Source organism: Procambarus clarkii, chromosome 17, assembly GCF_040958095.1.
Source record: "Procambarus clarkii isolate CNS0578487 chromosome 17, FALCON_Pclarkii_2.0, whole genome shotgun sequence".
NCBI lineage: Eukaryota > Metazoa > Arthropoda > Malacostraca > Decapoda > Cambaridae > Procambarus > Procambarus clarkii.
The window spans coordinates 49,323,651-49,351,371 of NC_091166.1; the positions used below are offsets into that span (position 1 = coordinate 49,323,651).

The 27,721-nt window shown below is 41.8% G+C and overlaps 2 protein-coding genes across 5 annotated transcripts in view; both read left to right on the forward strand.

Moving 5' to 3' along the window:
- The window catches only part of LOC138365551 (uncharacterized), an 80,601-nt gene extending 78,063 nt beyond the window's left edge, over nucleotides 1-2,538 (forward strand). The window contains exon 11 of the mRNA XM_069325993.1: nucleotides 2,476-2,538. The gene's annotated coding sequence lies outside the window, so the exon portion shown is untranslated. The remainder of the gene's footprint in view (nucleotides 1-2,475) is intronic.
- LOC138365552 (histone PARylation factor 1-like) overlaps nucleotides 2,481-27,721 on the forward strand; it is a 31,244-nt gene continuing 6,003 nt past the window's right edge. Inside the window, exons 1-8 of one of the 4 annotated variants that reach the window (XM_069325996.1) lie at nucleotides 2,538-2,748; nucleotides 17,938-18,031; nucleotides 18,632-18,883; nucleotides 21,527-21,683; nucleotides 22,681-22,866; nucleotides 24,859-24,995; nucleotides 26,384-26,529; nucleotides 27,062-27,294. In XM_069325996.1, coding sequence (XP_069182097.1) covers nucleotides 2,630-2,748; nucleotides 17,938-18,031; nucleotides 18,632-18,883; nucleotides 21,527-21,683; nucleotides 22,681-22,866; nucleotides 24,859-24,995; nucleotides 26,384-26,529; nucleotides 27,062-27,294 — 1,324 coding nt within the window. In that variant the 5' untranslated portion in view covers nucleotides 2,538-2,629. Of the gene's footprint in view, nucleotides 2,749-17,937; nucleotides 18,032-18,631; nucleotides 18,884-21,526; nucleotides 21,684-22,680; nucleotides 22,867-24,858; nucleotides 24,996-26,383; nucleotides 26,530-27,061; nucleotides 27,295-27,721 lie in introns of those variants that run through there. The other 3 variants (XM_069325998.1, XM_069325999.1, XM_069325997.1) reach the window with 3 other exon arrangements.

The window sequence follows — 27,721 nt, forward strand, 5'->3', positions numbered from 1 at the left end:
TGTGTGTGTATAGTGTGTGTGTATAGTGTGTGTGTAGTGTGTGTGTGTGTATAGTGTGTGTGTGTGTGTGTATAGTGTGTGTGTAGTGTGTGTGTAGTGTGTGTGTGTGTGTGTGTACACTGAAGCAGACTATCACAAAACTTCGTCATAGTGAAGATTATAGCGGGATGAATATTAATTATAATTTTCCTACATTTGTGTAATTTTCCTGGTCGGTGTAACGAGGTTGTGTTCGCTTGAACCAGGGTCGGTCTCCCAGCTCCGCTGGTCCCACGACCTGGGATAACCTGCTGTAACAAGGTGCTGTAACAAGGTGCTGTAACAAGCTGCTGTAACAAGGTGCTGTAACAAGCTGCTGTAACAGGCTGTTGTAACAAGGTGCTGTAACAAGCTGCTGTAACAAGGTGCTGTAACAAGGTGCTGTAACAGGCTGCTGTAACAAGGTGCTGTAACAGGCTGTTGTAACAAGGTGCCATAACAAGGTGCTGTAACAAGGTGCTGTAACAAGGTGCCGTAACAAGGTGCTGTAACAGGCTGCTGTAACAAGGTGCTGTAACAGGCTGTTGTAACAAGGTGCCATAACAAGGTGCTGTAACAAGGTGCTGTAACAAGGTGCCGTAACAAGGTGCTGTAACAGGCTGCTGTAACAGGCTGTTGTAACAAGGTGCCATAACAAGGTGCTGTAACAGGCTGTTGTAACAAGGTGCCATAACAGGCTGCTGTAACAAGGTGCTGTAACAGGCTGTTGTAACAAGGTGCCATAACAAGGTGCTGTAACAAGGTGCTGTAACAAGGTGCTGTAACAAGGTGCCGTAACAAGGTGCTGTAACAGGCTGCTGTAACAGGCTGTTGTAACAAGGTGTTGTAACAGGCTGTTGTAACAGGCTGCTGTAACAGGCTGCTGTAAAAGGCTGCTGTAAAAGGCTGTTCTAACAGGCTGTTGCAACAGGAACATGTGTCACCGTGTATGTGTACACGTGTCAGAGTGAGAGGATGTACAGGTTCCGTCACGCTAGACTTGACGGAACATCACACAAGGCGCAGCCTGACCTCAAGACGAATCAAAAACGCCCGTTTTCAGTTCTAAGACCGTTATCCTCCTAATAGCACGTCGCATTTTGACGTATAGTCAACTTTAGCCCAGCAAAATCGTCGTACCATAAAATAGTAGCGGCCTCGTGAAGTTCACACACTCTCCCGTTTTCTGTTCTGGGTCCTCTGGTAGGTTAGGATAAGGAGCCACTTTAATACGACAGTTTCTTGACGTCGGGCCGGGCTTGGGGGAGTAGAAGAACTCCCAGAACCCCATCAACCAGGTATCAACCAGGCTGGGTTAACATAGGATAGGTTAGGTTAGGCTAAGATGGGTTAGGTTAGGTTAGATGAGGTTAGGTTAGACTAAGATGGGTTAGGATAGGCTGTATTTGACTGGGTTAGCTTAGCTTAGCTTAGGTTAGATAAGATTTGGTTAGGCATATTAGCCTGGATTAAACAAGATTATGTTAGGTTTTCAAATTCGTTGGCGAACAGCCTTGTTCGTCAGAAAGTAACTTGTGTCGTGTTAACCCCAGCAGAGGGCGGCGAATTATTTGGTTTCCAGGATGCAACCCCCAACAGTTTAATAACCCTGACTATCTGTTTACTGCTAGGTGAACAGATGCATCAGGTGGAAGGAAACATACCCGACCGTATTTGTCCTGTCCGATGACTGGCTCCAGATTCCTTGGTTGTGAGCCGGGAACGTAGCCTACTGTGCCACAGAACTATACACTATTTGTCTTGGAAGAAAATCATGAGGGCAATTTTGGGGAACCTTTGATAAGCCGCCGGCTTCCTGTCCTCGTCGAGGCCACTCGTGTTAGTGGCCCTCAGGTAAAATTCAGGTAAATTCAGGACTCGTGAGTGTCCTATAGGAGGACATATAAGACTATTGATCATTGCAAGGTGCTTGTTAAGTCTGCCATACACACCAACCATATGACTTGCCTGTCCCCCATTGGCTCTCGGGTGACGTGTAATAGATAGTTAAGGGGTTAATCGGGTACAACCTGACTAATTGACGTGAATAAATTCAGTTTTTGAAGCTAAGTTGAATTGTTAATAATGTGAAGGTTAAGGCTACAACAGTCTGGGTGATCAGTTAAGTCTACCTGTCACCTGCACGGTAATTAAGGCTAAGTTAGTGTGGATTACGCCTTCCTTCCTTCCTGCCCTTGTTGCTCCGTGATCCGTCGCATTTTTTACGGAATTCACCAATTCGTCAAAAGGCGACGCATTTATTAAAATGAAAGCACCGTAATATTAACGTTTTCTATGTATCGACCTCGATATAAAGTGGGTTGCTTTGGTTCGCACGTTTCTGGTCAGGTAAGAACCCTTGAGGTTCCTTACGGAGTGCCTGCATGGAGAGATGGTTAATGTTTTAGTTAGTTCATTTATTATGCACCCCATAGTTAATGGCAAGTCATTTAACAGATCAGTTGAGGGGCGGAGTCTACGGCGTGGCCACGCCCACCGAGGTATAAAAGCAGGTCTGGTAGTGTGGAGGATCAGTGTGCGTGAGCCCGTCGGCCAGGCAACATGGAGTGTACCTTCCTCCGTAAGAAAAGTGGTCAGTGTAAACGCTCCCATGACTGGAATGAACTCCTTCCCACCCACGGCCAGGAACTGGGAGTCAGTGAACAGGATCTTAATTTTTTCTTCGCACCTGTCAACAGGACTGACACCTTCGGCGACCTGGAAAGATTTGTAAGTACACATGCAATATATTAAGACACAGGTAGACTTACAAGGACACGTGTGGATATAAAGAAATGCGTCGGTTGTGAATTATTGTGACGTAATAATGTGGCCTCGTTCACAGGTTTGGATGACTCGGTCCTGCCCCACATTTTGAAATAATTTCCAAATGTTATTATTAATACAAGCATTGCTTCACGAAGCTTGCGTAAGGGAGCTTGATAAGCCGAGCATGCTTCCTGTCCACTACCATCTTACCATCTACCATCTACGAGGGTTCGAACTTGCGTCCGAGATGATCCAGGACGCTGCCTTAATCCACTAAGCTACGATATGGAGAGGAATTGCAACTGGGAACCTATCTCCCTTGTGGATTTGTTCATTTGATGCATCACGCTATTGTGATTTGTGTGTGTAATGAAGCGAAGAGGTAGAATAGCTTATTGACAGAGCTCGGGGTACAAGGGGGGAATTGTGTAAAAACCTGGTTTGTGTCTCGGAGAGGCTGCAGGATCCGTGGTAGGTCAAGTTGATTTCCCGGGTGCAATTCTTTTACCATGACGTAGCTCAGTCGATTAAGGCGCGCCTGGGATCCTCTCGGACGTAGGTTCGAACCCTCGTCACGGCCCTTGTGGATTTGTTCATATGTAGTAGATATAATATAGGAAAAATAGATTCGTTAGAAAGGCCAAGTGCTAATATCTCGATTCTGCAGACAAATAATACACACACACACACACACAGGAAGCAGCCCGTGGCAGCTGTCTAACTACCAGGTACCTATTTACTGCTAGGTAACAGGGGCATCAGGGTGAAAGGAACTCTGCCCATTTGCCTCTGCTGGAAATCGAACCTAGGCCCTTAGGACTATGACCTCCCGAGCACTGTTCACTCATCAGAAATTCTCCCTGTGTGTGGGGGGGGGCTGTGTTTATTTGTAATTACGAAAGTCGCTCGTGGTGTCCCGTCTTCCCAGTACTCTTTGTCTTATAACGCTTTTAAACTACTGATGGTTCTGGCCTCCGCCACCTTCTCACTTCCAGCCGTCTACCACTCTGCGAAAGTGAATTTTCTAATGTTCTTTCGGCAGCGTTGTTTAGTTAGCTTAAATCTTTGACCTCCTTTTTTTAGAGTTCCAGGTTTCAAGAATTCTTTATCGGTTTTGTCGATTCCCTTCACTACTTTGTTCGTAGTGATCATATTGCCCTTTTTTCTTATGTCTTCTAGCTCTGGCATATTTAATGCCTTTATCCTCTCCTCGTAGCTCTTGTCTTTTAGTTCCGGAAGCAATTTTGTTGCAGGTCTTTGCATCTTTTTTTGTTTATTGCTGTGCTTCTTAAGATATGGGCACCATACATCTGCTGCATATTCCAACTTTGGACTCACAAAGGTCATGGATAACTTCTGTTATGTTTCACCACGTATCTAAAGACAATTCTGAAATTGGAAAGCGTAGCATAGGCTCCTCGCACACTGTTCTTTATAGTCGCCTAATTGTGCCACCAGGGGTTGATCTTTGGCTCTTTGGTCCCGCCTCTCAACTGTCAGTCAACTGGTGTACAGATTCTTGAGCCTATTGGGATCTATCGTGTCTAAATTTGAAACTGTGTATGGAGTCAGCCTCCACCACAATTCTTTCTAATGTGTCTGAGGCTCAATTGGGTACTCAGTTTCCACCTGTGTCCCCTTGTTCGTGTTCCACCCGTGCTGAACAGTCTGTCTTTGTCTACCCTGTCAATTTCTCTTGAGAATTTTGTAGGTAGTAAGCATGTCTTCCCTTACTCTTCTCTCTTCCAGGAACGCGAGGTTTAGCTCCCGTAGCCTTTCCTCGCAGCTCATACCTTTCAGTTCTGGGACTAGTCTGGTGGCATACCTCTGAATCTTCTCTAACTTTTACTTATGTTTAACTAGGTGTGAACTTCTGGTTGGAGCTGTATAGTCCAGGATTGGTCTAACATAAGTGGTATACAAGGTTCTGAATGATTCCTTACACACGTTTCTAAAGATAGTTATGTTGGCCAATCTAGCAAATTCGCTAATGATATTCTTTTGATGGCTTCTGGGGACAGGTTCGGTGTGATATCAACCCCCAGATCTTTCTCTCTATTTGACTTGCAAGATTTCACCTCCGTGAAATGTCTTCGGCCTCCTGTCCCCTTCGCCTAATTTCATTCCTTTACACTTTTCTGAGTTGAACTTTAATAGCCATTTTAAGACCATTCGTCCAATTTGTCCAGGTCGTCTTGTAGTCTCTGTCTTCATTCTTCTCATAATTTTTGCATCATCAGCAAACATTAAGAGGAAGGAGTCGATACCCTCCGGAAGATCATTTACATATATTAGAAACAGAATGGGTCCAAGTACAGAGTCCCGTGGGACTCCGCTGGTGACATCTCGCCACTCTGATGTCTCCCCCTCACAGTTACCCGCCGTTGTTGTTGTTGTTTTAGATTCAGCTTCTTGGAACTAAATTTAAAAGTAGCACGGGCTATGGTGAACCCGTAGTGAGCCCGTGAGCCCAGTGAGGTACGATTTACCATCCTGAGCCCATGCTGGTGTGTGTTAGAAAGCTCCTTATATTTATGTGCTCCTTAGCTGACAGTTTTATATTTAGAACCACTCTTAGATCTCTTTCTTTATCAGAATTCTTTAAAACCTTTTCACATAATTTGTAGGTTGTGTGGTCGTCTATTTTCTCCTATTCTACATTCCGTAATGTGGCATTTATTCACATTAAATTCAGTTGCAAAGTGGTGGTCCATACACTTATTTTGTCCAGTCCAGTGTTCACAGAACTGAACACTGGTACTCCACTTGTCACATTCCTCCAGTCTCATACATTGCCCCTAATTACTGCCCTCACTTTTCTATCAGATAAATTTTCAGCCATGTTGGAAGCCTCCCAGTCACTCCTTCAGTATTTTCCAGTTTCCAGAACAATATCTCATGTGGAACTCTGCCAAAAGCCTTTTTTTTATATCCAGATAAATGCACTCAACCCAACCATTTTTCCTATAAAATCTCTGTGGCTCTATCACTGAAGTTAAAGAGATTTATTACACAGGATCTTCTTGCTCGAGAACCATACTGTTATATCATTTCTCTCTGTGTGTTCTACCATTTGGTTTTGATTATTTTTTCCAACGTTTTGTCAACAATGCTTGTCAGTGATACAGGTCTATAAATAAAAGTGTGTTCTCTGCTACCGGTTTCGTATATTGGAACTATGTTAACCTTTTTCATATGTCTGCTCAGATTCATGTACCTATAGATGCCTGAAAAATCTATTGAAATGGAATACTCGGCTCAGGTGCGCATTCTCTCAGCATCCAAGGTGACATTATCTGGACCATTTGCTTTGTTCCTTCTTAGTTCCTTTAGAATTTGTTCTACTTCGTCTGGAGACGCCTCTATGCACCATGCTATTGTCTGGTTCTGTAAAGACTTCATTTTATATAAATTCTTTGGAACGCTTCATTTAGTTTCACACATTTTCTTTTCATTCTCCGTGAATCTGTTCCCCCATTTTCAACCTCTGAATTGTACTGTATCCTTTACCAGCCCTTTTCTCTCGATGACGTTATAGAATAGGTCTGGTTCTGTTTTACATTTGTCTCAGCTGGTCCTTTCTCGAAATGTGTTTCTGGCTCTCTTCCTCCCTGGCGTGTAGTTGTCCTGCGTCTTTGTGTTGCTGGCATGGTTGAGGCTTTGGTTCCTAAGCTCATTGTATGCCTTGTGTTCTCTGAGTCTCTCACTTATGTTGAACTAATCCTGCTGCCTAGTTCTGCATCTCTGTACTTGTTAACATTGTCCCTTAATCATGTATCTTACAAAATTTGTCATACATCTAATTTACCTCTTTAACTAACACTAAATCTTTCCAGTGAAATTTATTAAAGAACTTGCAAAGTTCCCCATAGTGTCCTCTCTTGAAATAAAGCTTTTCCACTATTTCATTGTCTCCAGTCTCTTGTAAATTATTATACATTGCATATTTGATTTCCACAAAGACATGGGCGCTCTTGCCCAATTGCAGGAAAGAACTGAATCTCAAAAATATATCTTCTTTCCTGGTAAATATTAATGACCTCACATTGATGACATTATCCTGATGAATAGTCAAATAATAAGCAATTGTGTAAGGTAATTAGAGAGTTAACTTGCCACACTGGGAGAAGCATGTTAGTAGTGCCTCTGTGACCGGGGTGAGGGTGATACCTAGTGCCATATCTCTCTCTCCCTTCCTCCCCCTTCTCTCTCTCTCTCTCTCTCTCTCTCTCTCTCTCTCTCTCTCTCTCTCTCTCTCTCTCTCTCTCTCTCTCTCTCTCTCTCTCTCTCTCTCTCTCGTGTTTTAGTTCAGTAAAGGCACACAAATCGCAGTAGACTCGGAGTGATGACCTCTTCCTGCAATAAAAAGCCTTGCGCCCATATATGGGTGTGACCGTGTTGCCGCGGACGATAACAGTCGTATTCCAACGAAGTGGCTGGCGTAGGATTTTCCTAAATAAATTCATATTACACGCACCAAACAAATATCTTTATAAAAATAAAACACGAAAACTCTATAGTGGATAAGCAAATGCAATAAATAAGCATAGAAATTTGAACTGTCTTTACTTGAATTCTTTCTGCATTTCATAAGCGGATTCCCACATGACTAATCTTTCAGTGAAATCATCACGGTAAAAAAGATCCGGATTTTCTGTATTGAGAAATCTAGGAAATGAGCTCCGCCTAGACTGCCACCTGAGAAACAGTACCTTGACCACTATGGCGCTATATTCACGCCCAGGATGAGTAACGCTGGCCAAAACCGTTACAGTTCTTACGTTTCAAGTTAGGCGAAACCGTTGCGTTTTGAAAGTAGGAGTGCGCGGGCTGGCCACCTGCGAAAGGAAATGCTTCTTCCTCCCCCCACATCTCGCTGCCCCTTCCAGGACGTTCCTGTTGGCCCACTCACATACCTGATGCGTCCTCATCACCTGTAAACCCATCCACTCACCTGTAAACCTTCCCGCAAACCCAGACGGCTTCAGCCTGGCACAGGAGGACGAGGCTGTGTATGACCTTTATATAGACTGGTGTAAACCTGTCTGGTCCAGCAGTTAGTGTAATGATTTCTGTATGATAAGTCTCTGGCTCAAGTTGCCACGGAAGACGCCGCTTATTGTATCCCACCAGTACAAGCTTAAGCTTTGGTTTAGTGCTTATATCTAGCCCTGTTATCACTTAACTAGCCATGTTATCACTTAACTAGCCGTGTTAAGCAACCTTAATTAGCCATGATCAAGATCGCTACTTTTTTTTTTAATTTACACTAAATTAACATGCTAATTACTTGGTATCTTTCAAGCGTCAATGTGAGGGTTGGGAGCCAAGCTTGTGACGTTGACACCATTATAATGGTTATTGTGAGTGAGTTGTTAATCCATTGTGTGTGAGGTGTGGAAGGTCACTCCTCCTCCGCACATGTGGAAGGACTTCTTTTTTTCGCTCTCTCTCTCCACACGCGTCTTCATACTCTCCCGCACACTATGACCTTAACACACAACCAAGTTGGAAAAGGTTCCGAGGTATGCCACCAGGCTAGTCCCCGAGCTGAGAGGTGTGAGCTACGAGGAAAGATTGCTCGAACTAAACCTCACGCCTCCTGGAAGACAGAAGAGTTAGGGGAGATATGATCACTACCTATAAAATTCTCAGAGGAATTGACAGAGTAGATAAAGATCAACTGTTTAGCCTGGGTGGGACGCGAACAAGGGGACACAGGTGGAAACCTAATACCCAAATAAACCAAGGAGACGTTAGAAAGAACTTTTTCAGTGTCAGAGTAGTTAACAGGTGGAATGCATTAGGCAGTGATGTGGTGGAGGCTGACTCCATACACAGTTTCAAATGTAGATATGATAAAGAGCCCAGTAGGCTCAGGAATCTGTACATTGTACACCGGAATCTGTACAGTTGAGAGGCGGGACCAAAGAGCTTAACCCCCGCAAGTACAACTAGGTGAGTCCACTGTCAAGCTCTCACTCTCACTTGTTCTCATACTCTCCCCTCAAGCTCTCCCTCACACACTGCCTCATTATGGTGTGACCGTACAGAGGTCTGGCGTGGAAAGTTATGACTTGTGTACCTTGCCTTGAAGGAGTGTATGCCACCTTCTTTATTAAGAACATAAGAACAAAGGTAACTGCAGAAGGCCTATTGGCCCATGCGAGGCAGCTCCTATTTATAACCACCCAATCCCACTCATATACTTGTCCAACCCATGCTTGAAACAATCGAGGTGGGGTCCCTCAATTGTTTCAAGCATGGGTTGGACATGTATATGAGTGGGATTGGGTGGTTATAAATAGGAGCTGCCTCGCATGGGCCAATAGGCCTTCTGCAGTTACCTTTGTTCTTATGTTCTTATTGCTTAAAGCGCCCTAGCGTTGACCGTCTGACCGCCAGGACCCCTCTTTCCATGACCCCAGGATGCTTCTGGTATTGAACATCAGACCCCCAGGACGCCTCTCGCCTTGAAAATCTAACCCCAGGATGTCTCAGATAACATTGAACACGTGACCCCATAAAGCCGCCTCACTCTGTACAACCTTGGAGGACAGGCGACTGTGAATACAGAATTACATTTGGATCTTATTAATGCAGTTGGAATCTCCACAGTGACGGTCGCATGACTGTCAGATCCTCCTTCCCCCCCCCTCCTCCCCCCCAACCTAGACCCGTCAAAGTTTTCCTATTTCACCGCTCTCTCGCTATTGTGGGAGGAGGGGGGGGGGGGGGTGATGTAACGGAGGCAAGGGGGGGGGGGGTCACTGGAGCGTGAGTGCTTCTACAATTACCTGTGTTTGGGGGTGTTGAGCCCCAGCTCCCGGTTCCCCCGCCTAGGAAGACCTGTCAAATCAAATCAAAAGCTTTCCCCGCCAAACACACACCGAAACTACGACGTTGGTACAACGTTCGAACAAGTAAAACAAGGTGAGGTTTACTAATATAGCGCCAAGACAGATGCTGGCACAATGTATATTACACAAATAAGACGATGAGGAGAGAATGAGAACTAATACACGGTAATCATACCACAAAGGTAGAGAGATGTGTTCATATTGTACGTCAACATATTCCTGGACTGTGTTGGGGGGGGGGGTGTACTTTGTATCACGGTGAGCCGCTGGCTGTCTGGGGGAGGTTGAGCCCCAGCTCCAGGTCCCCCTCCCACCATAAGAGGGAAGAACAGTAATAGTCAGCCTCCGTTACTGTTCTTCCTCGCCGTGAAGGTCATTCATGTCATATGTGACTCACCTGGGTGTTCACCTTGCTCATGTTACCTTGACTCACCTGTGAGTATGTTTCCCTCTCGCGGAACCTCCCAAAGAAACCCACACAAATGCTTCAAATATAGTGACATATTTAAAATCAGACAAGATATGGCTCTGTGGTTCAACGGAACTACGACTTTTATCTTAATTAAATAGAATGCACTTAGTCTGTCTGCTATCCCTTGGCTAGCGGTTCTTCCGAAGCCACGTTCAACAGTCCTCCATTTCGTCAGTGCACGCCAGCCAGCCGCCTCGGCGAGGTGGTGGTGCAACTCCCAGCTGTTTTAGGGCGTGGTGGGGGGGGGGGGGTTTAGTAGTTAAATAGCGGCATTCAGTGCCTTTAGGGAGTGTGAGATTGTCCTCACACACTCTCACAATGTGAGTGTTCCCGCCAAGTGAGGCGTGAAGTGGTGGTGTGGCGTGCGGGAGAATATATGATCACATTAACTAAGTCATCAAGGGGCTCACAATAACCCGTGGTACTTGGAACTTTTTGTTTCCAGAAGCTGAATCTATAACAACAAAAAATAAGTCATCAAACCTTACCACATACATGCCCGTGTCACCTCCTGGGTGGCTTAGTCTTCATCAATCAATCAATCAATCATCAAAGCTAGGTAATACATGGGGACCTGGCTGTCAGCATAGTGGTCTACGCTCTCGGTCTACACCCCAGGCAGGACAGAAACGGGTGGGCACGTTTCCTTTCACCTGATTCCCACCCATCTTCTACAGCCTCTAAGAAACAAACTTCCTCTTATGTCCTCTTAATGTTAATTTTTTGTAAACAATCATATTTGTAACTGTATAACCTTGTTTAATAAAATGTTCAACATAAAAAAGGGATGGTAGAAAAAAAATATATATATATATCCCTCAAAGGGATAGAGTAGCTTAGGCTATTTCTACCCTCCTCTACTTCAAGTCCCTCAAGAGGCGCACAGATTCAGTGAGTACAAATCCACAAATCACAATACAAGAATCCCATTTAACATTGCAGATTCAGGAATGGAATTCCAGAGTTTCAAAACTTCATCTTCTGCTCATTTCTGCGTTAATCTACTCACTAACCGATCTCTTAATATTTTCTATTTCAGCTCTTAAATCGCCAACATTTCCAAATGGAGCTTGTTTAATATTACTCTACATACCATATGAGTTTTGCAGTTTCTTAAAGTGTCGTAAATTTACTAAATCTTGATGACAATTGATCAGCAGTTGAGTCAATGATGCTGAAAAATTGCATCTGAAGGCTCAGTGTCCGTTTTCTCATAAATTTCAAGATTGTCATGCGTTTCCTGAGTGTTAGAAAATATTTAAAAGTGACATTGTCAAAATCACGTTTAAAAAAATTGTTTGATTTCCAAGGCTTTGATGTCATCAAAAATAATATCAAGTGGCCTGTCAGGTCCCTGATGCACATATTGTATTCATTAGTTTGCCAGGGGTAGTTAGTGTTGTCCTACTGTAATACGTATGAGGTTTTCTAGATTTCATGTGTTGACTTGGTGTAGTTGGGAAAATAGGTGCGGAAAAATCGTGTCGTACACATCATTGCGGTTATGTATGTTTTTTTCGTGTGCTTTATGTTTATAATGTTGATTTCTGGCATATGTTTTATTATTTGTATATGTCATGTGTTTTATTGTAATTTTGTAATAAAAAAATCGTCCTGTCACCCATTCACACTGGGACAATAACAATTATCAGTTATCTCAAGCGTTTCCTAACCGTAAATACCAGAGATTATTGAGTCTGTTATCTATGTACGATAATTATCCCAAGCCTTCGCTACTTCGTTTCATCTTTTCGTATAAGAAAGTATAATTAGAAAGAAAATGCATCATGATCAATGGAAAATAGTACATACAACCGGCGTAGTACGCAAGGCTTGTTTGTTTTATCTTCAAAAGAAAACCCACTTCAGTAAAGACAGTTGCGTAAGCTCCTGTTAACTCATTGTCCTACTAGGACAGGAAGTCTCTGCTAGGCTTGTCCAGCTTCTGTACACAATGTCACCTGATTCCTAAGTACCCATTTCCTACTAGGTAAAAACAGGCATGACGTTTAAGAAAGCGTTGTTCAAACGTCTTTGTCCTGCCCGGGCGGGAATCGAACCCGGGACTCATGAGTTACCAGCATTTGACATTGTTTTATATTTGCCGTTAGTCTAACATCAGTGGCAAGGGTACACGCGTGACCAATCTTCCACCACTATATTCTCCAGCGTTCACAACGTCACTAAACTGATGTATTAATTAAATTGCCCGAACTTAACGACGCCACCTAACCGAGGACCTGCGAATAGAAAACGGGACATCACGCCAATTTTGCGAGCCACTATGATTTTGTACTACATACATTTTTGGCCCTAGGGGATTTATGTGTCAAAATGCGATGTACTCTTAGAGAGGACGGGTTGGTATATTCAACCCGTCCTCTCAGAAAGTACATCGTATTTTGTATATCAAAATCCACAACGGCCAAAATATGATATACTATAAATCATAGCAGCTCCCAACGTTGACGTTGTGCGTGGGTCCTGTGGCTCTAGGTTAGGGGAGATTCGGACACTTTGGTACATCATTTTCTGTCCGTTGTGACAACTGGAGAAGACGGGCTGATCTTTTACCCGGTTGTCAAGTAACCATACTTATTTTATTTATTTATTTATTTATTTATTTATATACAAGAAGTTACATTGGGAGTGAACAGAGAATGTAGAAAATAATTTGAATTAACATTTTTGTAAAGCCACTAGCACGCATAGCTTTCCGGCATACCTGATGTGATATCTGAACGAAAATAAGATAAAAAATGTAATATACATGATGAGAATGGTGTATGACGTCACACTTCCTGCATGTACAGGAATTAACCGGCGAGGCTCCGTCAGTACTCACCTAGTTGTGCTTGTGGGGGTTGAGCTCTGGCTCTTTAGTCCCGACTCTCAACCGTCAATCATCTGGTGTACAGATTCCTGAGCCTATTGGGCTCTATCATATCTACACTTGAAACTGTGTATGGAGTCAGCCTCCATCACATCGCTGCCTAATGTATTCCATCTGTTAACTACTCCGACACTGAAAAAGGTGTTTGTAATGTCTCTGTGGCTCATTTGGGTACTCAATTTCCACGGGGACAGGAAGCCAGAGGCTTGCCAAAGTCTCCACCATTATTCCTGGGGACTTTTTCCAACTGAATATTGCACAGAAGTAATATCTTAAGTCTAAAATCTTCGGCGGGTGTAGGCTATTCCGTGTGCTTATTACCCGGGGTTGTTTATAACAACTATAACCTTTGGTGGTCAAGTTTCTAAAGCTTACAAACTGGTTAATAAATGTAAACAAGGTCTCCATGATTACGGGAAGATGTAGAGGCTTCGTACATAGTTACGTAAATGTTGGATGAAGCGTAACAGTGGACACACTGAGAGCCGCGGTCCACAACGTGTGAACCATAAATGACCCACATTCCATGGGTCAGATTCACGAAGAAGTTACGCAAACACTTACGAACCTGTACATCTTTTCCTCAATCTTTGGCGGTTTTGTTTACAATTATTAAACAATTAAGGAGCTTGGAAACAACAGGATGATGTTTATAACAATAACAACAGTTGATTGGCAAGTTTTCATGCTTGTAAACTGCTTAATAGATGTAACCAAAGCCGTCAAAGATTGAGGAAAGATGTACGTGTTCGTAAGTACTTGCGTAACTGCTTCCTGAATCTGGCCCCATGTCTTGCCACATGGGCTCACATGCTGGAGAGGTGTTACTTAACGCAAGAAACAAGAGCAAGGTGTCGGGGCACCTCTCCTGTGCCAGATAAGTCCACCACGGGCTCACCATAGCCCGTGCTACTTGGAACTTGTTCCGAGTAGCTGAATCTATAACAAGAGCAAGGTGTCCTGAGGCTCCTGGTGCCTCAGGCACCAGGAGAGAGAGTCTTCCCTCCATGAGAGCAATACACGCCCCCGACCAGACCTGCCGCCCAGCCGCTCTATCAGCGGTACACCTGGGGGAAAACCCTAGGGAAATTCTCCCGTAACATTCCCCAGAATACCTCCTCCCACGCCCTTCCCTTGGCCCTCTTCTCCCATGTGTTCTCTTGAGTCCCCCCTTTTGCTCTATTGTCTCCCCTTTGCTCTATTGTTCCCCTTTGCTCTGTTGTCTCCCCTTGCTCTCTTGCCCCCCCCCCCTTGCTCTCTTTCCCCCCCCCTTGTTCTCTTGGCCCCCCCTTGCTCTCTTGCCCCCCCCCCTTGCTCTATTGTCTCTACCCATCGACACATTCGGGCCCGGGCTGCTGGTAGTAGAGCCGCTGTCACACCTACAGGATTCTCCCACTCCACCATCGGGTCGAGTCGCCTCTTGACAATGACAATTTTATTTAGGAAAAAATATATACATATAAAATGAGTTACAAGCAGAATGATGGATTTTGTATATATAGAGTTAGTATATACTATGCCTAAAGCCACTAGTGATGTATAAAACTACACTTAAAAGCTAAGACTTAAAACTGATTGAGATCAAAAGGAAAAAAACTGATAAGAAAAAAAAGGCAGTTGGTAATTTTAAGTAAATAAGCAGATGGAATACAATTTTCTTTAAGTTTATACATGGCAGATATCATCAGCTTTACAAGTTAACCATTAATCAATAATGTTTGATAATAGCAAGATATAGGTTGATATTTGACATGACCTGCCCGAAACGTTATGCATGTTAAAAAAAATCCACAAGGGCCGTGACGAGGGTTCGAACCGACGTCCAAGAGCATCGCAGACGCTGCCTTAATGGAGCGTCTGTGGGTTATGCATGTTAGCGACTTTTCAAGAATGTATAAATACCGATCTTATGTAATCTCTCAAACCCATTGTATCTTATGAATAAATATGATTATTATTGTTTAGGAGGTAAGGTAAGTTACATGGAGTTGATTAGGTAGTTTTAGTTTATTATGCACCCCATATTATGCTCCTGTGGGCGGTAGTGGAGAGAGTTACAGGAGCACATATTGGGCTTTGAGACTGAACCCCACAGTTCCTAGTCCACCATCTTTAACATCGTCATGGAAGAAGGCATTTGGGGTATAGTGGAGCGAGCGTAGTCAGCCACGAATGGCCAACCGCAGCCGCCTGTCGAGCCGCGCTAATTCCGTTTTAACTGTTCTCGGAGGTGTGTTCAAGTTATTGTGCCTTACACCCGCACGACGTGATTTACGACCCGTGAATACACAGTGGCGCCGGTGTGGTCGTCGGAGCTTGTCTCTGGCAGAAGTGAGAGGATGCAGGTCTGTGAGCAAAGGTGCCGCAGATGCCTTGGGCCGTGCCTTCTGTGGACTGTCAGGTTAAAGTGCCTTCCTCCTGCCGTTTACCCGCTCAACGTATTTTAGGATTTGTCAATGCTCTGGCACAGGAGAGAATGGCGTGAAAGTCGGATCTGGCCTTCCTAATATTACTCCAAGACTCCCGTGGGAGGCTACAAAATAGCTCTCTGATGGAGGATACAGAGTCTGAATGTGAATGTTCTTGAGTCTGAATGTGTCTGTTCATAGACTTCCTCGACTATTTATCTTGGAGCTGGGGAGCTAAGCTTGACCCACTGAAATAGCCTCGGCCTATCTAGCCATCGGACAATGACAACGCAGCTGCTCTTCGTTGGGACCCTCAAAGGATGGTGAAGCATGTGACCAACCACAAATATTAGCATAGTAAGTCACAGTATTTGACTTGGTCATTAATGTTGACCACAAGACCTAACTTATTGGGTCAAGGTGTAACTTTCCAGACTGAAGCTGTTATCTTTCAACACATTATCTGACGCCAAACTTTTATGACTCAACTCTGTATATTGTATTTATTTATAACTAAAAGCCATTTGTGGCATTTCAGTGTCCCCCCTTCTATACTGTAGGTCGTGTCCCCCCCCCTCCTCTACCAGTACACCTAGTTCCCTAAGGTATACATCACTTGGGGTGGACGGTAGAGCGACGGTCTTGCTTCATGCAGGTCTGCGTTCAATCCCCGACCCTCAAAGTGGTTGGACACCATTCCTTTCCTCCCCTCGGATCCCAAATCCTTATCCTGATCCCTTCCAAGGGCTTTATAGTCGCAATGGCTTGGCACTTTCTCCTGATAGCTGCCTTCCTTTCCCGCAGCCACATGGACAATAACTCTACATAAGAACACATTAAGGCCACGACAAGGGGGTGGACCTGGCGCCCCTAGACTGACCATACATATTTCCGTCGTCACCGAAAGACTCACTTATGTCGGGAGGAAATTTTATGTTTATTTGCAGACGAGGAGTCACAATAACGTGGCTGAAATATGTTGACCAGACCACACACTAGAAAGTGAAGGGACGACGACGTTTCGGTCCGTCCGGGACCATTCTCAAGTCGGTTGTTTGTTTATTTGTAAACAAAGCTAGAGTACTGATGAACCAGTTACATCATTTTGTAACGTCCATGCATCAACAGCCTCTTCATAGTTTATCAAACTCAAGGTCGTCACCTCAAAGTCCCCCCCTACACCCCCCCCCCCCGTGACACAGGACGAGAGTTTGTTAATTTTGTTAATTTAAGTCGTTTGTAAATGCAATTTTAAGCTAAATGTTATTTAATTTTTCTATAAATGTAAGTTTCATTTTCATCTCTTTCATCCAGTCGTTATTATAACGTTTTGTACAAGTTGTTGTTACAAAAAAGTGTCTGATTACATCGTTACAAAAAAATCCTGATTTTGTTCTTTCGTTACAAGTAAAATTTCTGATTCTCATTCTATCATTACAAATAAAGTTTGATTCTGATTGTATCATGCCCCTGTTACCTAGCAGTAAAATAGATACCTGGGTGTTAGTCAGCTGTCACGGGCTGCTTCCTGGGGGTGGAGGCCTGGTCGAGGACCGGGCCGCGGGGACACTGAAACCCCGAAATCATCTCAAGATAACCTGCACCCCGGTAAGGTGTGGGCGGCGGTGTAAAGGTCACATGAGCTGCTGCAGGCACCCCAGGAGACATCTCCCGTCACGCAGGGTACAGTCGCACCTCCACAGATCTCCAGTATCATCTCTTGATACTGGTAATGGCTCAAAAGGGCCACCACTTACGGGGTATTCATGCCCGTGCCACCTTTTGGGGTGGCTTCATCAATCAATCAATCGCTGCAGGCAGTGTGAATCATACGAGTGCAGCTGTGAGGCAGCATCATGCGGAGGATAACATTCAACACCTGTGTTGTGGACACTCGCGCCGCGGCTCTTTAACCCTCTTCCTGAAGGTCGCCTGAAAATGTTGACACTGTGCCTACAACTGTGTCTGTGGTAGATAATACAGTAGAATCAAACAATAAGCAGGAGATGTATACACTGAGGCGTACATACTTCTTGGTGTATATGCTCTGAGATTGATTGTTGATTGTTGCGCCAGAGGCGGCTAGTTTATTGTAACCCCCCCATACTCATCCTGTGAGCGGTAGCGCAAAAAAGGATCACAGAGGGCACAAAAGGTGCCCAGACCTCAATGGAGATTATTACATTAACAATTTCATGTATTCTTCACACCATATGATTACAATACTTTTATCTATTTATGTATTTATATACAATAAAGTACATGTCAGCTAGTTACAGAGAATGTTCTATTTCAAGAGCTATATATTTCTTATCTTTAGGTTATCTTGAAATGATTTCGGGGCTTTAGCGTCCCCGCGGCCCGGTCCTCGATTAGGCTTCTTTTTTTTTGTTACACCCCCCCCCCCAGGAAGCAGCCCACAGCAGTTGTCTAACTCCCAGGTGCCTATTTACTGCTAGGTAACAGGGAGATCAGGGTGAAAGAAATATTTTGCCCATTTGTCTCCGCCTTCACCAGGGATCGAACCCGGAACCTCAGGACTACGAACCCGAAGCGCTGTCCACCCAGCTATCAGGCGCCCTTATTTACAGTAAATTATTATACAATAATGGTAGGTCTTATCGCTAATACTTGTTTGAGCAATGGAGATATTATTTATAGGGTAGCTGCTGTTTGTTATTATTAGTCTTCACAATATACTACATACTAGTTTCTTGCACTGAGAGTTTTGTTTAGTCTTGTACACAGGACTAAAGTATGTTTGATGGTTGGTCATTAACCTCGTCGTGACTTTAATAACCCTCCATACATGCAGAGGCTAAATTGGAAAAGCCTCTGCTTTTTTTTTAATTTGATACATCAGTTTTTTTGTTATTTATTTATTAATTTATTTATTTAGTTATATACAAGAACTATATATATATATTGGGGGTTAACAGAGAACATAGAAATTAAGTTGATTTTACATTCTTGTAAACTAGTACGCATAGCATTTCGGGCAAGTCCTTAAACTAACAGATGTTTAAAAACAAAAACAGATGTTTTTTGTTTAAAAAAACAAAAAAATCTTTTTTATGGCTATACACACACACGTGTTCACGCCAGCTTCACCCTTAATGCTTTCTATAAATCCCTTACGAATGAAGTTTTTTAATGTTAACTTAGTTTAATGTTAAAAGCATTAAGTTGAAGAAAATTACTTGCACGAAAGCTTGTGTTGGAATGTACGAGAGTTTGGGCAGCGGCGAGTCAGCTGTGGGCTCCCGCGTTCCTCAGTTGTCGTGTGACGCTCGAGGGGGATAGGTTCAGAGTTATGGCGGGAGGGAGTGATGATGATGGAAACGTTTACCAAAAAGACGTTCGTCCCGCCTGTAAATATGGCGAAAAGTGCTACAGAAAGAACGCGGACCATCTCAAGGCGTTCAAGCACCCGCCAAAAAGGAAGACTACCGACGAGGACAAGGTGTAAATATGAGAGATGTTTGTCAACGGGCGATAACAATAATAAAACCTCTTTTTCGTTAAATTTCAGCATAAATTAATCTTAATTTACTCGTGAAGCAAATATGTTTTGGTTTAAAGTAGTGTTTTGGTGCGTGTGTGGCGTGAATATGTTTGCATGACAGGAAGTACCTAGAGTAGGGTGTATTCCCCGAGTCCCCAGTAAGGGTGATGGTTATCACTGTATATTATAGTTCACACATGACATTTCAAGTTTAAATATAAATACACAATTCAGTTTGTCACATTTGATAGTTTTAGACTAATAATAATTAGCTGGAGTTCTGGTAAACCTGTCGCTTGAACCCACTACAAAAATGTTATACGTTTGTAATTTATGGTGTTATGCTCTTTATTTATTTCTAGTTATGCTCATCTAACCTGCCATGGGCTATAATAAGCACTACTAGGCCTAACCTGCACCATCTTAGGCTTAATTTAGTGTGCATGTGTACTATATTAGGCTTAGTAGGTTTGGTTGTAACCTAATGTAACGTAACCTTAACCTGTAAGGTTTGGTTGTATCTCTTGGGTCCTCTATAAAATTAATAATACAAAACAGGACTTTCAGGGAAGAGGCGTACAGCAGTCGGTACATGTGCTGCTACTCAGAGTACACATACAGTATGTACTATCATTTTTGGTGGACAAGCATTATGTAACCTTGTATGTCTTTGCCATGGAAAAGGCACAGTTGACTAACCCCATCAGCACTGAATGTAAGATGCAGTAAGATTTTATCCATGACCAGAAAGAGGAGTACAGTATAATTCATGATGATCTAACATACAAGACCATCAGATACATCATGGGCCTTGAAGAGATTGGAGCACATGAACAGTAAACCACAGGGTTAGACCAAGTCCTTAACAATCAAGGCAAGGAAGGAGGTAGAAGTCAAGCTGTGTGGTTAGTTTTTGGAAACCCTAGAGCTCGTCTTAATTCCTGTTAAGTCAGGGACATGAAGCCTGTACTTGGGTCTATCAAGGTTTCCCTAGGCATTTCCCCTATTTCCCCTAGACATTTCCCCTATTTCCCCTAGACATTTCCCCTATTTCTCTAGGCATTTCCCCAATTTCTCTAGGCATTTCCCCAATTTCTCTAGGCATTTCCCCAATTTCTCTAGGCATTTCCCCAATTTCTCTAGGCATTTCCCCTAATTTCTCTAGGCATTTCCCCTAATTTCTCTAGGCATTTCCCCTAATTTCTCTAGGCATTTCCCCTAATTTCTCTAGGCATTTCCCCTAATTTCTCTAGGCATTTCCCCTAATTTCTCTAGGCATTTCCCCTAATTTCTCTAGGCATTTCCCCTAATTTCTCTAGGCATTTCCCCTAATTTCTCTAGGCATTTCCCCTAATTTCTCTAGGCATTTTGCCTATTTCCCTAGGCATTCTCCTATTGACATTTTCTTGGATGCATCCCACAGCAATTGCCAAACTTCCTGGTATCTATTATACTGCAAGGTGAAGAGAGGTCTTCATAGGACTAACTGACCTATCTGAGGATGCAACCCACAACAGTAGCCTAACTCCTGGGTACCAATTCTTCTGGTAGGTGAACAGAGGCATCAAGTGAAAGTGCCTTGGGGTGATGATCGATCATTCTGCCTCCACTATGCCTGTCGGTTGGGTTGAAAATACCTATGACCCAGAGTTGTGTGGGGTTTGTAGCTCCCATGTGGCTCTGATCTGGCATGCCAGTTGGTGTTTGTGTGTACCAAGTGGCTACTACTGCTTTGTGGGGTTTGTTTTGCCTTCTTGCAGCAGTCTAGGTTGTGTGTCCGGATGGCTGTTATGGATTTGGCCCACCTTGTGTTTAGGGATCTGGAATTGGAGGTGTTGGTGAATTCTACCTTGACTCTGTCTGCACCTTCTCTTCCTTCTTCTTCAGAGGCATGGCAATTTAGATGCCTTGTAATTGCACATAGCACATTTTGCCTGTAAATATATACATCGTAATCACTCATTTGTTGCTATTAAAAGTTTAATGGTTCGTAGTATGGCTGCCCTGCACATCCAGACACTCGATGGTGATGTGCCATACATGGTCCTCGTCTTTTTACTAAGGCCCTAGAAGGAAAGTGAGGGACTCTAGATTTTTTTTTCAAGATGGACGATGGTTACCGAGTCCAGAGGAAGCAATGTGAGCCCTGTGTATGTGAAGGAATTTTAGATCTTGTGTAGTGCTCTAAAACATATACAGTACATGCTGTGTATTGTATATATATATGATTTGCACAGTACAATCAATTAGGCCAAAATCATGCATACTGTATATGATTTGCACAATGGAAGGTTTAAAATAAAGTGGAATTTGAATTGTTCCCAGAAAAATATAATTTAGGATTGATTGGTCATTCAGAATTTAGTTTTTTTTCTATCTTGGAATACATTTTTGTGGTTATACAGTATTGTTCGACTTGAAATGTTGTTGTCTGTAATATATGTACTGTATACATATAACAAAGCTACAGTGAAACATTGACCTAAAAGTAATGGCCAATTATTTAATGGTAGTGACACTGCAGCATTGACAGTGATGATGTGATGGTCAACTATTTATTATGCACTTCACTATCTTAATTCCATTATTTCATTATTTCAGGATATGTGGGGCTCTCATAAGAAACAAAAAACTGATTCCAGTTTAGAAGAAATCCCCAATACCTCTCGCAAATCAAACACAGATGAGTTTGTAGTTCCTGCCAGTGAGGAGAGCCCACCTACAGTTAGTAATTCATCTGATCAAAGGACTAGTCAAGGTTATTATTAAAAATCTCTTCAATTTAAGGTGTTATCTGTTAAAAACAAGTTCTGTTGATTTACCAAAAATTCCTCACTTCATGCTATTTAATTATCTTTTGATATCAATTTGATTTTTTAATTTTTTAATATCTAATTAAAAATTTTTATACTTTACACTGCAAATGTAACATTTTCCACAGGACATCACAGTTGCTTCTATCCCACATGCCAGGTGTCTTTTGCACTGCTTAGCAAAATCTCCATTGTGATAATAGCATTTCCTCACCAGTTCAAAATACAATTTCAGAGATGTCACACCCAAATGTTTCAATGGAATATTTTGTTTATACAGTACTTGGCAATGAATTGCCTGTGTGAGTCATAAATACTTGTGCACCACCTAAGTAAAAGAAACAAGAAAAAAGTTTCAACACTTACAAACTGGAACATATTGGAGGAGTAACAGGTAGGCTTCTAACAGCTCCCATACATTAAATGAGAATTATTAGCGAGTTCCACTACATTTGTTTTAAGTAAATATTGTACTGTAGGTTGTAGGGCCATCTTTCTGCCCATGAAAGTTGCTCATGTATGCTGGTCATTGGTCATCCTGTTCTGACACTTTACATGTACCCATGTTATGATGTAAAGGACAGCACTTTTATGTTGAATATCTGCAGAGTTAAAAGTAGAAAGACAGGAACATTTGCCTCATATAAACACATTTCATGCTTTTAATTGCTCTTATTTGCCTTTGTTCTATGCCCAGCCACTTGGACTGGATGGTAGAGCGACGGTCTCACTTCGTGCAGGTCGGCGTTCAACCTCCGACCGTCCAAGTTGTTGGGCACCATTCCTTTCTCCCATCCCATCCCAAATCCTTATCCTGATCCCTTCTAAGTGCCATATAGGCATAATTGCTTGGCACTTTCCCCTGATAATTCCCTCTCTCCCTCCATACATCATTTGATTTATAAAATGCACCTCTTACAATTTTGTAAATTTATTTTACAGGAAATGATAAGGAAGATAGTGAATTGCCAATACCACAGTTCGAAGATAATGTCAAAGATTTTAATGTAGCTGAATCTCCCGAGGATGTACGGTTTAGCATTGAACAGAAGTTTCTTCTAGAAATGCCGGATGATTTCTTTGACTTCTGGGATTGTTGTTCACAAATCAATAAGGAAAAACCTGAAGGTAATTGACTACTTTATGAACTGTTTAAATTGTTTATAGTGATTGGAGTACCATGTGGCAAATGGAATTCAATGTGAATAAAGGCCTTGTTATGGAATGTGGAGTAGGTGAAAATAACCACACACAATATAAATTGTTGAAAGGAATTAAAGAACTCCGACAGAGAGAGAGATCTATGGGTGGTTGTGGGTAGTAAACAGTCACCAGATGAACACACAAAGAACATTGTGTGAGAACCATATGCTGTGGTTTCCAACTTCAGAATTGCTTTTAATTACATGGATGTTGAAATACTAAAACTCTTAATGACCCTAGTGAGACGAAAATTGGAATATGCAGCAGTTGTATGGTGCCCATATCTTGAGAAACGCATCAGTAAACAGGAAAAGGTGCAGAGGCATGCTACGAAATGGCTTCCTGACCTGAAAAACTTGAGTTATGAAGAGAGGCTAGAGGTGTTAAATATGCTGAAGCTAAAAGAAAGAGGTGATGTGACCACCACTTACAAAATAATAACTGGAATTGACCAAATTGATAAAGGAATTTCTGAAATGGGGAACCTCAAGAAGTTAGATTCAAGCTAAGGAAACAAATAACAAAAATATTAGAAAGATTTCTTTTGCAGTCTGTTGTAGATAATTGGAATAAGTAAATTTAGAAAGCTGTGAAGGCAAAAACTGTTATTAGTTTCTAAGCATTATATGACGGTAGTACCGGAGAAATGGGACATCACAAACGTAGTTCTCATCGTGTAACTACACTTAGGGAATTACACTGATAATTACACACACACACAAAAATTAATTAAAAACTAATTACAAATTTAATGAACACCCCAACACCACAAATTCAAATTTAATTAATTTGGTTAAACTTCAACATTTTTACATACTGTGAATTAGGGACTGCTGCTTTTGTTCTTCCTTGAAGCTGTTGAAGCAAGAATAGTGACCCTCTTTATAATGAACAAGGAAAATCTTTCCAGGAAAAGTGGGTATGAATATTACTGCTTGTGGGAGAGCACTGGGAAAATGTATAATTTTGTAAAATCATAGTTATGAATGAATAAATAAAATGAAGGTACAGTATATTGTGGCATCTCAAAGCTTAAATTTTGTTTGGGTTATAAGATTGTTCTTACATTAGTTAACACAGTGGTTTAGTAGAATGAGGGAGTGATATTGGAAGTACATAAATCAATTAAGTGCACATATTAGATGTTGGAAAGAAATTATCGATATCACTTCAGACGATAAATGTAGATTGATGCATGTTAAATGATGCAGGAAAGAATACTACGACCAGTGCAGTTGTACAAGTTTATATTGAGTTTTCCATATTAAGCCAAGTCATAGTAGATGATAGTAGAATTGGTAGTAACTACATTAATAGTTGAAATTGTTAATGTATTCAATAATAACATAATTTGTTATGGAGCATTATTAACAAAATTATTAATACTACTGTATACATTATAAATGAAGTAAAAATGTACCTTGTGAGAAATGGTTAGACTCATTGAAGTTTGGAAACTTGAAGTCATGTTCCGACAGCAGTGACAGGAACTTGCAATGATGCAAATCATTGTGGTGAACCAGATCAGTTAGATGACAATTCTGCAACAAAGCAGCCTTGATGTTTATGACCAATGAGTGTAAAAATCATTTTTTTTTTATTTCCAGGTTTTATGATTTGGCAATTTAAGTTATGAATCTTATCAGTTGCTACTTATTGAGTGATTGATAAAATGCTTGCATACACAATTAATGCAAGCAGTTTCTTGATTTTAACTAGGGATATGCATTCCTATACCAATATACTCCTAGTGTAGTAATATACAGTATTACACTATGCTGCATTTTATATATTTTATTTTACTGCACTTAACATATTTTGCATATTGAACTGTACTGGTGTAATATTTGTTTATGGAGAGACTAAGGCTGGGCCAACACTAGTGGGTCAATATGACTAGTAATATATTGTTTGCAGAGGCGCTAATGAAAGCTGGTCTGACACTGGTGGGCCCATATGATGTTCTCACAGGGAAGCTGAAGGGCTTAAAAACTCGGAAGATATCCAGCTATGTCTGTCATTGGCGCTACTACTATGATCCTCCTGAATTTATGGTTAATATCTATTTAGCTTTGTTTTGTTCTTGCCTAGTTATACTTGCTTAGTTGTGCTTGCCTAGTTGTATTGGCAGGGAGCTATGTTTCTTGGTGTTGACTTTTGTTGGCATGGGGGAACAAATATAATTTGACCTGCATTCTCAGAACTGTAAGAACTGTACTTTCTTACTGTCTCGCATACAGAACTAGCCTATGCTTAAGACCATTATTGAGGGATAAACTTGTCCTTGCTTCATTTCTGGACACTGGCATTTGGCCTCAATAAGTTAGATGGGTCAGCATAGGTTCTAAGGTTTTTGGCATGGTATGTTAACACATTGATTCTCATGTTGTTATGGGAATAAGTCATCCAAGATATAGATACAGCACCAATTCCCATCCAGGCAATAAATACTTGAGTACGGTAATATTTAATAAGTAGGCAATATATGCTCTAGTAATATTTTATTCAAAAGTATGAGTTAATTATTATTCATTAACTCTTCTGCTTTACACAAATAACTTTCTAATTTACTGTACTCGTCAGCCAGGTAGTGGGTTCTCAAGATTTGACAAAATATTTCAGGGTTCCCCCCCAAACAAAAAATGGTTGGGAATTACTGACTGAGAATTAGACAAAAGGATGTGCACAATTTAAATTGTGGCAGCTAATGAGCATCTGCTATAATCTTTATTTATACAAAATTAGAGAATATTTTTGAAGTATTTTAAGTACATGTCTTTTTGAGAAAAACAGGCACATCTCCATCAAGTGTGTACACAGTGAAATCACAAGAATCTGATATATCTGAGAAATGATTGAAGCTTTATGCTAGGACTGAACCCGCATCACTGAGCTCTCCAGGCATGCACTACAGACTGCACCATGATTTAAGGGACAAGAGTTCAGTTCCGGCATATGACTTCAATAATTTTTCAGACCTTTTGGTCTTGAGTTCATTGTGTACAGCTTTTATAGGAACTGCACTTGGCATTCTTTCACTAAGTCTCTTTCCTTTATTTCTGTTCATTATCTCAAATGCCTCATCATATTATACGGAAGCCTTCTACATTTGTGTATGGTCCTGAAACTGAGATTACCTGTGTTGTTGGGCAGTATTACCCAGTGCCAATATGGCTTTTAAGGCTGTCTTTTTTTTATTCTCAAATAATTTTTAAATTGGGCAGGGTAATCTCAGTTTTAAAACCATCGAGGTTGCCTACACAACTACCTCCACCCACCTGGTTCCAACACCCACTACCTCCACACCCCACAAACCTTCCCCAACACCCAGTACCTCCACACCCCACTTACCTTGCCCAACACCTGCCATCTCCACACCTCACATGCCTCGCCCAATCTTCACACCTCACAAAGCATCTTGTAAAATATTTATTATTTACAGACTGTGGTAGCTGGTGATGAAAACGAGTACCACATTGGCTATTACCGCGACGATCCTTTTGCTCTGCCCAGTTTTGTAGCCTCAATGTCATCGATAAAACCAGGAAATATTAAACCTCTTGGGGAAAACATCTTTGCAGGAGTTTGGTAAGTAGCACAAGGAAGTGACATTAATGTGATTGTTAATGAGAAAGTCAGTTTTTTAAGTCATCCTGTAACTGTATAAAGTGTGTGTAGCTATCTGTCTGTCCATCTAGAGATGAAAGAGAGGAAATGAGATTATCAGGAGAAAGTACTAAGCCCATATGTTTATATAGCAGATGGAAGGGATAGAAGGACAAGGCTCTGGGATATGAGGAAGGGCTGAAGGAATGTTGCCAAACCACTTGTACTGATGGTAATGGAATGTTGACCCAGCAAGAAGTGAGGCCATCACTGCCAATACGTTTAGGTGGTTGGGTGAAGGAGGAAGTTTGTCTTCTTGCCATTATTTTCAATAGACAATTTAAGAATACAATCTCTTGTAGCAGTTGGTTACTTATTGGCTTAAAAATAAACCAAAGTACCGGTTTCCTGTCCCCTACAACAGGAATTATAATAATGAACATATAAAATAATGTATAATACTCTTCCAACTTTTCTGCATGCTTGTGATTGACAACACTAACTATCCCTACAGTTCGTATTTAACACTAAAGATGAAGGAAGAGAATCCATTCAAGAAAGTTCCCCTTCAGCGGCTATACAGAGAAATTGAATTGTTTGCGAAGAAGAAGAAGTATTCACTTGAGGCAGTAACGCAGGATATGAAGAAGAGAAATAAGCAAGTTGTTGCGAAGACTTTCCATGGAGCTGGAATTGTTGTGCCTATGCACGGTGATGTTGGCTATAGAGAAGTTCCCGAAACACCTGGTAGGTTCCTCTGTGTGGTAAGGTTGGCTATAATGTTCCCAAAATGCCTGGTAGGTTGCATTATATATAATATTTTTATATATATGAATACATGATACTGTAATTTTTTAAGCGTAGTTGCGGAATGAGAGCAATACTTGTGGTGTTCTGTCATCCCAGTACTCTCGTATGATGCATTGTAGCTGTTGATAGGTTTGGCTTCCACCACCACCTCATTTAACTTCCATCCATCTACCACTGTTTGCAAAGAGCGCATTCTTATATTTTTTGGCATCTTTGCATCCTTAGCTTGAATAGATCACTTGTTCTTGAAGTTACAGTTTTCAAGGATTCCTCTGTCAATTTTGCCAATTCCTGACGAATTTGCTTTACAAAATTTTACACCTCTAACCTCTCCTCTTATTTCTAGTTTTTCAGTTTTGGAAGT